Source organism: Mastacembelus armatus, chromosome 22 (genome assembly GCF_900324485.2).
Source record: "Mastacembelus armatus chromosome 22, fMasArm1.2, whole genome shotgun sequence".
In the NCBI taxonomy this organism is placed as follows: Eukaryota; Metazoa; Chordata; class Actinopteri; order Synbranchiformes; family Mastacembelidae; genus Mastacembelus; species Mastacembelus armatus.
The window spans coordinates 11,159,462-11,173,123 of NC_046654.1; the positions used below are offsets into that span (position 1 = coordinate 11,159,462).

A 13,662-nucleotide genomic window follows, 5' to 3' on the forward strand; every position below is an offset into this window, starting at 1 on the left:
AGTTCCCTGTGAAGGCATCTTGACCTCTACTTTGTGGTTGGAGGTCACAGGTTAGAGAGCTGGTCATGTGTCTCTCTCTTAGCCAGACGGAGCTCCATCTCATGCTTGTTCGTGATGTCTCTTTTGTCTAGACTTCATTGTGAAGGGGAGCAGTAGCTGCACAGAGCAATGGCAGGCCTGATGTCTAACTTTACAGCAGCTTTAGGTTTTATTCCTCTGCAGCCACACAATTCATATATTTGGCACAATCAAAAGAAATTTTCAACTCAAGCACAGAATGAATTTATGTTGTCAATTTACTTATGTCAGAAATCTTAGCCATGTGGATTGGTGATATATTAGTACTTAAAAACAAATGAGTGAATTGAGTCAATATACATTTAAATTTTCCAGCTTGGAGAAATAAACATTGAAAAGGGTAAAATGCACAAGTCCCACATTCTACGAGGAGCAGCCTTTGTCTCCATAATGAACAAAGCAATTCCAGTAAAGTCTGTATGCTCGGGCCAGACCGATGCTTTCTCTGAAGCAGGGATGGGTATCTTCAAGGTGCATCATCTCACCAAAGCACGGGCTACTGGACACAGGGCAGTGAGGTGTTGAATCAGTCATTAACTGAAGTGCCGGCCCAGTCTGGCTGAACGATAGTCCACTCTGAGCTGGACGAAGGCGTGCAGGAGGTTCCTGTCCAGATTGGTTAGCTGCTCACCTGAACAGACCTGCTTCAGATTGTCAGGGGCAACAACCAGGAGGTTGCAGAGGGCGTGGAGTGTGTCGAAGAGCTGCAGCACCAGAGGGACCTGGAGAATAGACGAGCACAAAAGGTATTATACCCTGTAAATTATATATGGCAAGTAATTCTCTACAGAAACTCAACACTGTAAAGACAAAACACAGTGAGCAAAAACCTAAAGAAAACATGTACTTGCATGTACTTTTAAACTGACCTTTTGTTTTATTTTTTTTTAAAATTATTTTTCATTTATTTATTTTGCTTTTCGTTGAAAAACAAACTGGACAATGACATTTTAGGCTCTGGGAATTGTTTAACAAACACAGCCAGAAGCTTTGTGGGAAGGGCTGTGTTTTGTCCTGTGGCCACTATACATTGGACCAATGGCCCCCATCCTTACCCTGAAGTCCTTGGCGCATCGTCGGTATTCAGCCACGTCGCAGATGGCCAGCATGCCTCCCATCGAGCTGTAGCTGTACTGCTGTAGATGCTCGTGGATGAGTCGGTGGAAACGAACACCCAACTCCGTCAGCACCGTGTCTACATTTTTCCCATCCATGGACTTCCTCACGTGCTCCACCTGCCGACTGACGTAGGCGCACACCTTGGAGCAGGCCTGCCAGATGGGAATACACAGGGAAACATGCTGGCAAAACAACTGACAAAAAAAAACTAAAGACAGAGGTAGAAGAAGCCTAAAAAGACATACAGATGTACTGTAAGTGATTTGCAAGTTCCATTTGCTGATTTGCATTTATTTTGTTTTGCATGTGAGCTCAGAAGCGTAGGCTGAGGCCTCGCATCTCTTACTGTTGTGTATTGGATCATGACGTTATTCTCATCCTCGGGCCTGAAGTCAGTCTTCTTCTGCTCTGTTGCCAAGATGTGCTTCATTTGCCCCACCATGCAGTTCAGAGTTCTATGTGCAGCAGAAAAAAATACATCTGACGACAATTTGTTTTTCCATTATGGGCTTTACGTGTACACATATAAATGATAAAACCTATGTTGTGTGAGAGTAGTCTGCTGCCTGTTAAAAACATACTGACCTATCAATTCCTGTGTCCAGTTTCACTTCCATCTGTTCAATGACCTCTTTCTTCTTGTGCAGGCACTCTGCCAACTTTGGAGATGAGCTGAGGAAAGATTTACAAAGGTATAATCAGAGGCCTCTCTTTCATCTCAAAAGGATGCACATATGTGAGGTAGGAGTTACCAAATGACCAAATACTGATGGATGAAATATATATGATCTTATCCTTAAATTCTCAACTCACCTTATTAGCGGCATTAGCTGGTCATTGAACTGCTTGTCAAACAAGTGGAAGATAGAGTTTGCCTGCTGAACCACATCCAGGAAGTACAGGTTGGCATTCTTGGCATCCGCTGAGGGAATCGCTGTGGATCAAAGAGAGAGAGAATACATCCAGACAATGAGCCGAAAGGTAGGTGACAGGATAAATCAGTATGACTCACGCAGAGCAGAAAACCACCGTTGCCTGTTCTCCAAGGGTTGAGCAAAATATATGAAAACAGAGATTCTCACTCACAGTAATGCTCTGCGTCAGCATCAGACAGTGAGGAGAAAGTCATCAAAACACAGCAGCAGAGGTGATGCATTTCTCTAATGCAGAATGTACCTTATGAATCGACCACATGAAGATATCAAATGTGTATTTAGTTCCACTGTATCTGCCTGAAAATGATAAGCTGTGTCCTGATTTAACAGTCACATTCAGGATCTGAAACGATGCCAGACACACAACCTGCTCATGATGAGGTAACTTGGATATTTATCTTTTTGTTAACTGCCATAAAAATCTGTTGCTTATAGCGATGAATGATGTCCATAACAACCAACTTCATCTAACTGCTGATGCGATAGCAGCTGTTTTCCTTCAGGTGTCAAAGGCAAAACAGCTGATTTTTTTATAGCCTGAAGGGAGACTCATAGCACTTGTATACCATAGATTCAGTTTTCAAGCTTAAGTCACATGCAGTCTCATCTGGGAAGGAGGAACAGACTGAGCATGATCTTTGGGTTCTGCAATGCATCCCTGAAAAGATATAAACCCTGGATTGGGGCAGTAGTTTTTTTCTGGTCATTGTGATTTACTTAATTAATGCTCTTAATAGTAGGTGAGATCAGTGCACAGCAAGTCCACATTATGGTTAAAATGAGCTGAACTGGTGGTACCTGAGAGGCCAATTTCCAGGGCATAGTCAATGTGGTCCACACACAGGTGTTCAACCAGCAGCAGGAAGATTGAGAAGGCGTTCTTGGGCAGGTCAGAAGGATCAGAAAGCTGTCTCCCCCCAAAACAGAAATATAGATGAACAATGATCCAAAGCTATGCCAAAAAAGTGTTATATGCCTCTCAAATCTATACAAATCACAGCATCCTCACCTTGTGGCATCTCTCAAAGGCATGGCGTGTCTCCTGTAGCAGGTTGACTACCAGCTCTGGGGACAAAAATGTCTCCCCGTGAGTATCAATGCTAGGGCCAAGAGGAAGGTTGGTGCGTTGTCTGATACGTTCCTTCAACTCTTGAATACTGTAGAAGGATGAGGATTTTGATTATTATTTCATTTCAAATACTGGCATTATGTGAAAAGAGAATGAAAATCTGACCTGCCGGTGCCAATTGGACGTTTTTGGTGGTTCTTGGAGTCATAGTAGCGCTGCAGAATCATGGCCCCTCGGTTGCGAAGGTATTCCCTCTCCATATCAATGTAGCTTTCCAGGTATGTGGAAAAGATGCTCTTTATCAGCTTGGACAGGAAAGTGTGCTTGTCTGAGCCCAGGTTGAACTCTGTTAGCTTAGTGGCCAGTGCTGTGGTCCTGGACAATGTATCAAGAAAAGGGTGTAAAAATGTAATCATGAAGGTAACTGTGCAAGGAAGGACGTGAATCACAAATGAAGTGAACAAGTTACTTTGTGTAAAGGTCATAGAGGTTCTTGAGGTACTGTTCCACATCAGAGTGTCGGGTCTCGTCCAGTTTTCCCTTAACATGAGCCTGTAGAGACAACACCTGTCATATACTGCAACATGACAGGTGAGGCATGTCTTCATCACACTAAGCAGATGAGAAGTACTCGAAATACCTGTAATTTGTTCTCAAAGATGTTCTGGATGAGTTTGGCCATAACAGTCTCTGGACTGCTGAAGACCTCGCCCACCTGCTTGTTGACTCTCTGACACAGCACTGCAGTGTCCTCAAACACATCATTCCTCATGTAAGCCCCCTAGCACGACAAACAAAGGGTTAACCAGGAGTCTGTGAATATTACTGGTCCACACCAAAGTGGAGTGTTATGTTAAAGAGAAACTTTTTACACTCACTTCCTGGCACTGCTTGATATAGACATCCACACAGTGTGCATAGCCCTTTAACACAAAGACAGACCAGTTACTGTACAGTACAACATGCACAAAAAAAGGTGACCACTTCAGTTAAGACTTACAAAAAGATAAAATATTATATCAAATGTAGAGGATAAATATAGTTCACCTTGAAATGTAACAAAACCGCTGCAACCTCCCTCATACGTCCAATCTCACCCCTGCGCTGGGCTGCGGTGAACTCCTGGATTAACTGCCGCTCCAAGTCATGGTACTTACCTGGGTAGAAATGCAAACACAATCAAAGATACATAAAAAGAATATAATCATTGGTAGATTTTTATAACTTTTGGAACTTTCATTATATTTTCATTATAGACTTTGTGGTGCTTGTTGCACACGATACACAAGATATTGAGTTTTGTAACAAACTTACTTGCAATTTTTGCTTTGACATCTGCAAATCTGTCAAGAGAAAAACATATTTAAGAGCCTAATTACAAATAACATCCAGCTATTCATGTTAAAAGTAAATGTGTGTTTTATTTCTAGAAACTTACTCAGATAGTGAATTGAAACGCTTAAATACTTGGTATGTACTGCAATGGGCTTACACTGTGACACAGTCGACATCACTAATACACCACCTTTCCCTTGTTTGACAGTGCTCTTGTCTAAAGCTGCCTGCAGGATGCCTGACTCACCTGTCGAATGGCAGCTCCTGGGCAATGAGATGCAGTTTCTGAATGATATCAGCAGCTTCCTTAATCTGAAGGAGAGAGGGAGGGAGAAAGAGTGTGTAACAGAGAGGAGAGATGTCAGGTGAGGGGAAGAGAGAGAGGGAGAGAGCACGACAGGACCATGAGAGGCTGACGTCCAGTCAGTAAGTGGGCAGGCCTCCGGCAGTGTCTCCGCTTGTGGGATCATCATCTTAGAGCAGCCCTCCTCCACCTCCCCGTGTTGAACAGGGAGATGATAACAGACAGGCTGCGCTCACCTGGGCATCGGCAGCAGTAACAGCAGCAGTCCTGACTTAGCAGCATATCCAACTCTTTATTGGCATGCCTTTTCTGAATGGGCTTTAATCCCACAGGAGTCTAAATCGCCTTCAATAATCTGTCCGGCCAGGGATATCTGTCTAAAAAAAAGGGGGCCCTGTCGAGAACCTCCTCCCCCCACCCCTCCTGACATACACATTGGCTGAAAAAGCCCCAGACCTACGAAAGGCCCGCCGTCCGCAACTCCTCTGTTCCCGCAGATGCCTGCCTCAGCTAACATCATTACTCTGCTCCCGTGAGGAGGATCCAGCCTTTCTGCTCGGCGAAGGTTTTCTAAGTATCTGTCCCCCAGCTAAGATTAGCTAAATCCCATGTAAGTAATGTAGCCGTCTCCCTGCAGTCAGGGTTTAGCAGCACTTGTCTCCACGCTGGCGGCCCAGCCCTCCCTTTCAGAAGGATTAGCAAAGCCATCCCCCTTCAGCTATTCACTTGCAGCTTTCCTCTTTCCCCCTCATCTGGAGGTATGCTCAGGAAAAGGAATCTGGCCAGATATTTTTGCATGCCTCTCTGGAAAACTAGCTCCATCTCCAGCTCTCGTCTCTGGGATTGACCCCAGACTCACTGCTCTGCATCCACTAATGATGTTTGCACTAACAGGAATTAATCTAAAGCATTCAGATCTATTTGCTGTCACTTAGAAAACTGTAGAATCAAACTTTCAGGGGTCACTTGTCACATCAACATGTCCTCTGTGTAGGTAGGCAGGAACCAAGTAAAAGTCTGCATTTCCTAGTATGCATGTTATCGCCGCCCTTACATGTACCATCATGCCACAAGCTCTTTGCTGCTGTAATGCGACACAAAGCTGAGGACCAACCAAATGCTTGCTCCCAGACAACTTACTGTAAATGCAATTAGGGTTGACATGAGCATGTTGGCATCCATGCTAGTCAATCAGCCAGCTATTGTTAGACAGCAAATGACAGTTTATTAATCCAAATTAGCCGAGGGATCCAACTGAAGGGATAAACTTGACAAATTAATATGGATGGTTTACCTCATAATCCTGTTCATTCTCACCTCCAGCGGTATCACAGAGGGGGTCCTTCTGCGAGGTGAAATGAAAGAACATGTGCAACATACGCACCTTGTCTGGGTTATTGAAGACATCACTGCGTAGGTCTCCATCCAAGAACTCGTTGAAGTAGGTCATCAGACGCTGAGCTTCTACAGCCCTCTGCCTGGGTGTGTTCACACCCTCCAGCTGGTCACCAAGGTGGCAAACCTTGGTGGCCACATAACTGATATGCTCATCGAGCTCCTGGAAATGCTGAAAGGCCACCTGAATTGATAAACAACAGATGGGATGTAAAGAATTCTGTGAGATCAAAAAGTAAGATGGTGTTATTGGGTATATTTAACCATATAATATACCTGGTTGCTTCTCTGCAAGTCTTGCACCTTGTGGGCAAATTCCTTGGCCTCACGATGACACTGATGCTCAAGCTTCTCTACCCTGCGCTGGATCTTCTCATCCAGTTGCTTTAGCTCTTCTATGTGGTTCTTAAATTCTTCCAACAGTCTGTGATAGAGGAGAGAAGGTATGTAGATCCACAACTTCACACTAGTACAAATGACATATAGTACATCATCAACAATCACCATGTAAAATACACAAACATTGCTCCTACTTAAATCTGTCCCACTGACCTCACAGTTATAGTTAATAGTTACAGAATAGTGCCAGATGCTTAATTCCTGGGTCTCCAGACTTAAGAAGCTGTGAAAACTAGAAGCTTCGTCAGCTGCATTTTAAGTGCCATCGGGACTGCAGAGCAAATGTTCTAAGTCAGCACCACATTTCAGAGTAGGAAACATCCCAAAATGATGAGTGTATAATCTCTTGACTAATTCCCTCAGCAGTGGCTACAGCTTAAAGACATCTACCATCCTTTCCCAATAGACACCCATTCCCTAGCTGGTGACTCACTGTGTGGTGGCCTCCACAGATATGTTGTCTCTGACTCCTTGCTAAGAGCTTCCGAGGAGGTGGTGGCAACATTTTTGTGAAAGAAGCAGATAAGGCAGGGTGGATCTACAGTGTAGTTAAACTGTTGTGGCATTTTTGCTTATGAGATGCAATTTGGTGCCCGAGTGTAAACACAACAACAAGCAGTAAAAACACCATGGAAAACATTCTTAAACATAGATATTTTCTTGTTTTCCAACCCAACCATCAAAAACATTAAAATAAAATAGAAAAGTTCAAAAATGAGCTTTAGTAACTGCTGGAGAACTAACTCAGTTTCAGTCTGAGTATTTAGCAAGTTGATACTGAAATGAAAAATCATATTAACAGACTTTCAACACATTGTTTCCCAATTTCAAAAATCTGCATCTTTGCTCTTGACCCCTTCAAAGACTTGCAGATGTCCAAACAGGGTTGTAAAAAGAAAAAAATGAAAATGTTTTCTGGAGAAATGGTGTAGTAACATGCATGAAGTCAGACATGTGATTTGATGGAGAAACATGTATTGATGTCAGTATGTCATCTACTTCAGTGAAAGTTTGAAAGGATGATGCATGGGTTACACTGTGGGACAGGCTGGAAGGACAATATGAAGTCATACCAAGAGGATGCATTGTTATGGACAGGATGACACCATCAGTGAGGATGAGTAGAATGAATGTGTTCTATATTGTAAAAGTGAACTGTAGAAAGACGAAGGACCTAAGAAATAATTGAAGAAATAAGCTTGTCCCTGCCATGATAGTAATAAGATATTTCTTATGCAGAAAAACACACAACCTATTAGACCCAGATGGCAGAGCCGCCTGACACATTAGTTTTCCTGCAGACTGTCACAGCTAAAAGCTGGATCTTGTCAGTCTTCTGCATTACTTACTCATTTTGGTGTACTGTGATGTTCATATAGGTGTGAAACTACTGCCTGCTGTCTAATACCTTTTTGGGTCAAATGCCTCAGCACCGCCTTTGGAGCCTCCACCAGGAGTCCTCCACGCCAACCTTTCAATGTACTCATCAGCATCAAAAGGCTCCTGGGAGGAGAGATAGTTACGACTGAATAAGTGAACACACTCCAAATACAATCAGCAAAATATCAGGTAGCGCAATGATGCTCAAAGAAATCAAGCTGGGGTTAAGGTTCACAACAACTTGCACCATCACTACTTGATTTTAGTGCCAAAAAATGCTCCTATTACAATGTCCTCCTACATCCAAACTCATATTAATGCACACTGTCTTCTCATCTTGTTTTTTACGTGAGGTAAACATCTTTCCAGCTGTTGAAGCCATTATTCATTCTTTCAAACTGTGTCGATGAACAAGGACAGCACCCTTAATGAGTTAGCAACCTAGCTAACCCGCTAACTAGCACGGCTCTCCGGTCATTTTACCTCGAATAGCTGAGCAGTTGTCGCCATGTTCAAGATGCAGCTGGCGGCGTCACCACATACGGTTTAGGAGAGGTAGCAGAGAGTCGGCAACGCTGCCGACTTCCACATGGATTTGCTGGTTTGGTACAGTTTTGCCCTTTGTTGACAGCTAACTGCTCAGCTAGCCAGCTTCCTGTATGGGAAGCTAGGGTGGGGATAGCTGCTGTCGAGTGCGCAAGCGCAAAGGTCAGCTGACCGGTGCTGGGTGTCACATGAAACAGCAGCAGGAAGTTCGTTGCTGAGTCAGGAAACAATAATAACATGAAGAGTCTTTGAGTGAAACAGGTGACCGAGAAGATGCAAATATTAATGTCGAGGTCCTTGAATTAGCCTTAAGTTGAGGAAAATGAGTGTACGTGCTGTGTGGATTATTTCTCACGAGAAGGGAGAAAACGTGTCAATACGCTTTTCAAGGTTTGTGTCTGCATGGTAATGAACCTCTTACTCCGCTTTCTGTTGTAGACATGATAAAATGTGAGCAGTCCGTTGTGCCCTGTAATGTTTTCTGGCTCCCCCCCCCCCACAGGAGATTCTCCACTGTCGAGCACCGGGCAAAGGGCTTGGCTGGTCCCTCATATGTAGCGGTGCCGGAGGAAAACACTGTGCTGCGGCTCCTGCTCACTGAGCTGGGGCTGTCAGACTCAGACAAATCTTATGTAGCTCTCAGAGACGATTGCTTTTATCGTCAGCGGTCACCAGCCCTGGAGCTGCACGTGGACGGGCCAGGGAAGGGAATACTTTGGCCAGTGTTAGCCATTTCACAAGGGCCACTTATCCTGGCTTGCCTGCCATTAGTGGATGCCCCTCCTGAGCCCCGTCCGCCTCTGGCCAACCTGCTGTCTGTGTCACAAGGCCTCACACTCCTGGCAGGCCTACAGACTTTTCTCCTTGGCTCTGGGACTAAACCGGATAGTGAGGGTCTGGCCTCTCGCTTGGCCACACTGCCCTCTGTACTCCTGAAGGTTTGTCCACTTGGCACACCTTTGGATGTCCCACTACTGGGAGCACCTGCTACACCCACCGTGCCCACACCTGCTGGGAACCAGAAACAGCCAGCCTGGAAGACGGGACTCCACCGTGGTCGTGCCGTGGTGAATGTAGCACTGATAGAAACAGTACGGTCCATGCAGTATGGTAACCAGAGCAGACAGGACTTATGGGATGTCTATGGCACTGTGACATGCAAAGTAAGTGCACAGTGTGAACAATTCCTGTTACAGCTTTTTTCCACCATTTTACTTATTTAACTTTTTTGTCCTTTTGTGAATAGTGTGAAGTGGAGGGGGTGCTCCCAAATGTCATGGTGACCCTCACACTGCCACCAAATGGTTCTCCACTGCAGGACATCCTGGTCCATCCCTGTGTCACCTCACTGGATTCCAGTATCCTGTCAGCCAGCAGTGTGGATAACTGTGATGGCTCAGCTTTCTCTGGGCCATATAAGTTCCCCTTTTCTCCTCCCCTGGAGCCTTTCAGACTATGCAGCTACACATCTCAGGTAATACACACACTCATATCCTTCTCATCCCACACATTTTGAACACCTTAAGTGATTCTTGTTAAGGCTCCAGTTTTTCAACAGGTCCCGGTTCCCCCAATCCTCGGATCTTATAAGCTAAAAGAAGAAGAGAAGCAGCTGCATGTGTCAGTAACCCTCAAACTTCACGAAAGCGTGAAGAACAGCTTTGAGTACTGTGAAGCGCACCTGCCCTTCTTCAACAGGTAAACAGCAGAAGAGGGGGAAAAAAAAAAGTCTTACACAGCCGATCACTTGAGAGTGTGTGTTCTCCTGGAGTAAAGAGGTTTGCTGCTTTTTCTTTACACTAATTAATGAGTCCTGCATCAGCCGAGAAATAAACCCAGTGACCAAATCTCAAACTACGGCGTGGTTAAATACACAGTCTGATACAGTGGGGAGGAATGCTTCATTTTACCATTCATTATATCAGCTGAAGACGAAACAGTTCTCCTGTGTCAGATCTGCTTCCATTGCTTGACCCTATGGTAATATTGTCTTTAATTGTCGATGAGTACAATTGAACCCATGAAATTGAATTAATGTAAATATGAAATACAAAATGAAAATGACTGCACTGTAAGTTGGTTGGTGTGCAAGGTTGGTGTGTAATTGCAGTAATATCTGTATCTGGGCTCTGTGTGTTTTGTGCAGGGATCAGATGGGTATTGCGGATGTGAAGGTGAGCTCCGGACAGCTGGATGTTTCAAAGGAGAAGAACCTGCTGGTGTGGAGCCTGGGTAGGCATGTTCTCCTGAGCATCAATGTGAATACATCTACAGCAGCTTATACATATGAGAAAGCAACTAATGAGTACATTTCCTCTCATTAATATTCAGGACAAAAGTTCCCCAAATCTCGTGAGGTCACAATGGAGGGAAACATTTACTTTTTTGGGCCATCACCAGGACCTACAGACCCCCTGTGCACAGATCTTACAGCCTACATCAAAGTAACTTAACGTTTTTAGTGACAATCAGGAATTTGTTACAGTAAAAACATGGGCTGGCAAAATGATATCTCTAGTCATCTTAGTTTTACTGTTAATATAATAAATGACATTAAACAGCGATTGCCACTTTTGCTGTTATCTCCACAGTTGTATTTCAAAGTGCCTGACATGACACTGTCAGGGTGTTGTGTGGACCAGCATTCAGTGCAGGTTTATTCCTCTGCCAAACCACGGATTGTAGCATGTAAGTATCCATTAGTCTTTATTTTTAAATATTGGCTGTATGCAAATTTTCCAAAAGTAAAAAATGGCCTGTCTGTTCTATTTACAGCACGAGAACTTCATTCCAAAGAGTACTACATATGGAATTCAACAGGCACTGCTCCGGTATCCTCTGGGCAAATGATGCTGTAGCGTGGTTTCATAAAGAGTAGTTTGGTATAAAGGTGCACAGTTCACCATGTAGCGATCAGACTGAAGACTCTGGAAATCAAAGCCCAGATCGGATATATGGCCTCCTCCCAAAGTGTGTTTGTTAGATGCTAAAATGCTAATAATAGTCAAAATGCTGGGTACACATGATCTACTATTCACATGTAAAAAATATTTTGTATTCACCTGACTGGAAGAAGTGCTGATTTTGTTTATGGATGGCTGATTTTTAAAAGGTATCTGCCCCTGTAGTCCAACTTCTTTTATCCCCCAATCTCAGCCCTCCCTCCAAATTTATCCCATTGCAGACACAAAGGCCTCCCCTCGCTCTGACAGTCCCACTTCAGTGACTCTCCATCAGCCGGATAATTAGCAGCTGGGGTTTGTCATCAGCTGTTTTGGGCCTGGAGGAGTGGGATGGCTAGGCTGTGAATGGGCGGGCTGCTTTGGCCAGTGTCTTGGCTACAAAAGGCTCCTCTTTAAGAGCTGGCAGGAGTCCTTGCCCCTACCAATCACTTGCCCCCACCCCTTTCTACCCCATCCCCGCCCTGTCAACTAGTGGTTAGTTCAAACACACAACCTCCTCAATCAGACAGTGATTGAGTGCTGACCCTCTGGCCCTCAGTGACTTTAAAAGCAGCTGGCCCCATTCAGCAAGCAGGACCTGCCTAATTGGTGAAAAGTCACAAGGATGGTAATGTTTGAGAGGTTCGTTAACTCAGTTAATGCAGAACATCAATTTTACAATTTTGGTATTTGTTATTAAAAATTACAGTGTTAACCTTCATTTATAATTGAGACTTAGTTGTAAAGAAATTACATAAAGAGAGGTGTGTTGGGATTGAGATTTAAATGTTTTACATAGTTGATCATTATTATACCTGGGGTTAACCTCAAGTTACATACTAAATCTTTTGCATTTTTACTATAAAAGCTCCACCTCACTGAATGAATAACAAGCTGATAAAGGGTTAAATAAGGGAAGATTGTGCCCCTCTATTCCACAGTAGCCAGACTCCTCTGAGTGCTCTCATTGTCTGCTGTTGGCTTCTTGTGCCCCTTGCTGGTCCAAATGCTACATTCTCACGTGGATTTCCACTCAGAAGGCTGACCATGACCAATCCTCTGTCAATTGGAACCAATTGCTCGCACGGCATCCTTCACCTTCTTTTTATGTAGCAGTACAGAGTGGCAGACACCGAGACCTCTCGGCCCTCCCCCTTCACAATGATTTGGCTTTAAGGCCCAGTGTGTATGGCTAGTGAACTGGAAAAGGAGATGTTTTTGAAGAGTTGGGCCACTCTAAATCTCCCCAGGATGCCAATACATGGTCAGTCTGGCTCCTAAAGTCTGCAGTCATTGGTCTCTCACTGGCAGACTTTGTTTTGTTGATTGAATGGCTTGGTAAGTAGATGGACTCGATTTAATATGTTAGTTTGCTCCCGTGCCTTCAGCTCATACCTTTGAGTCCTGAATCCCTTGGGTTTTCCAAAATCAGGAATTTATTCTTGTACATATGTGGAAAGCCTTAAATCTTTTGTACCATAATCATCAAATCGGAGACCATGTCCCAGAATAAAGTTGTGAATTTAGAACAGCAGTGTGGATTGTCATAAATGACAGTAGCACATTGTGAGCTTCCATAGCCATAAGTGCTTAAAATGAACTTTCATACTGAAACATTTACAACAGTCGTAAAAACACTGGAAATGTTATGCACTGAATTGTGAGACTGTACATCACTGTGTCCATCAGTCCAATAATGACACCCAGTGGTAGAGTGCTATTTAGCTCATGTTGGCCTGGATACAGTTTAATGCATATTCTTTATATTGAAATAGTTCAACTCCTCTGCTGTCAGATTATCACTGCTGATTTCATTCCTGTCCTTCCCCCTGCTGTGTGATGTGTTCCTAATAGTGTTCACGTAATGCACCGTGCCTGAGGACCCAATTTTTGTCACCCACTGTGGCCTCAGGTGTTTGTTAGGAGTCCAATTCTTCTCAGCCTCTCAGAGAGAGCAGAAGAGCAGGCCCCAAGGAGACCACTTGTTTTCTGTATAATTTTTCTTTAAGATCCATTGGAATAACAAAATCTTTGGATACTGAAGAAATCTTCAGTGTTCATTTCTTTATCCAATGTCTGCTAATGGATCAGAAGCTTAAAAATGGCTGATCTGAATCGCAGCTCTTTGAAATTTTAAGTAAGTGCAAAGTTTATTGTTGG

General features: G+C 43.9%; 2 protein-coding genes across 2 annotated transcripts; one reads left to right on the forward strand and one right to left on the reverse strand.

The window, feature by feature from the left end:
• Nucleotides 1-278: 278 nt before the first annotated feature.
• exoc5 (exocyst complex component 5) lies at nucleotides 279-8,687 on the reverse strand. The gene is made up of 18 exons (XM_026329743.2): nucleotides 8,498-8,687; nucleotides 8,043-8,137; nucleotides 6,512-6,659; nucleotides 6,225-6,419; nucleotides 4,784-4,848; nucleotides 4,516-4,544; nucleotides 4,249-4,358; nucleotides 4,080-4,124; nucleotides 3,842-3,982; nucleotides 3,671-3,753; nucleotides 3,367-3,576; nucleotides 3,142-3,289; nucleotides 2,931-3,039; nucleotides 2,011-2,131; nucleotides 1,783-1,869; nucleotides 1,544-1,652; nucleotides 1,134-1,349; nucleotides 279-800 (listed from the first exon to the last, which is right to left on the reverse strand). The coding sequence occupies exons 1-18, from the start codon at nucleotides 8,522-8,524 to the stop codon at nucleotides 612-614; spliced, it is 2,127 nt and encodes a 708-aa protein (XP_026185528.1). The 5' UTR covers nucleotides 8,525-8,687; the 3' UTR covers nucleotides 279-611.
• A 52-nt stretch (nucleotides 8,688-8,739) lies between these two features.
• ap5m1 (adaptor related protein complex 5 subunit mu 1) lies at nucleotides 8,740-13,147 on the forward strand. The gene is made up of 8 exons (XM_026329865.2): nucleotides 8,740-8,950; nucleotides 9,063-9,723; nucleotides 9,807-10,034; nucleotides 10,119-10,258; nucleotides 10,707-10,792; nucleotides 10,892-11,004; nucleotides 11,152-11,248; nucleotides 11,336-13,147. The coding sequence occupies exons 1-8, from the start codon at nucleotides 8,883-8,885 to the stop codon at nucleotides 11,416-11,418; spliced, it is 1,476 nt and encodes a 491-aa protein (XP_026185650.1). The 5' UTR covers nucleotides 8,740-8,882; the 3' UTR covers nucleotides 11,419-13,147.
• Nucleotides 13,148-13,662: the final 515 nt, after the last annotated feature.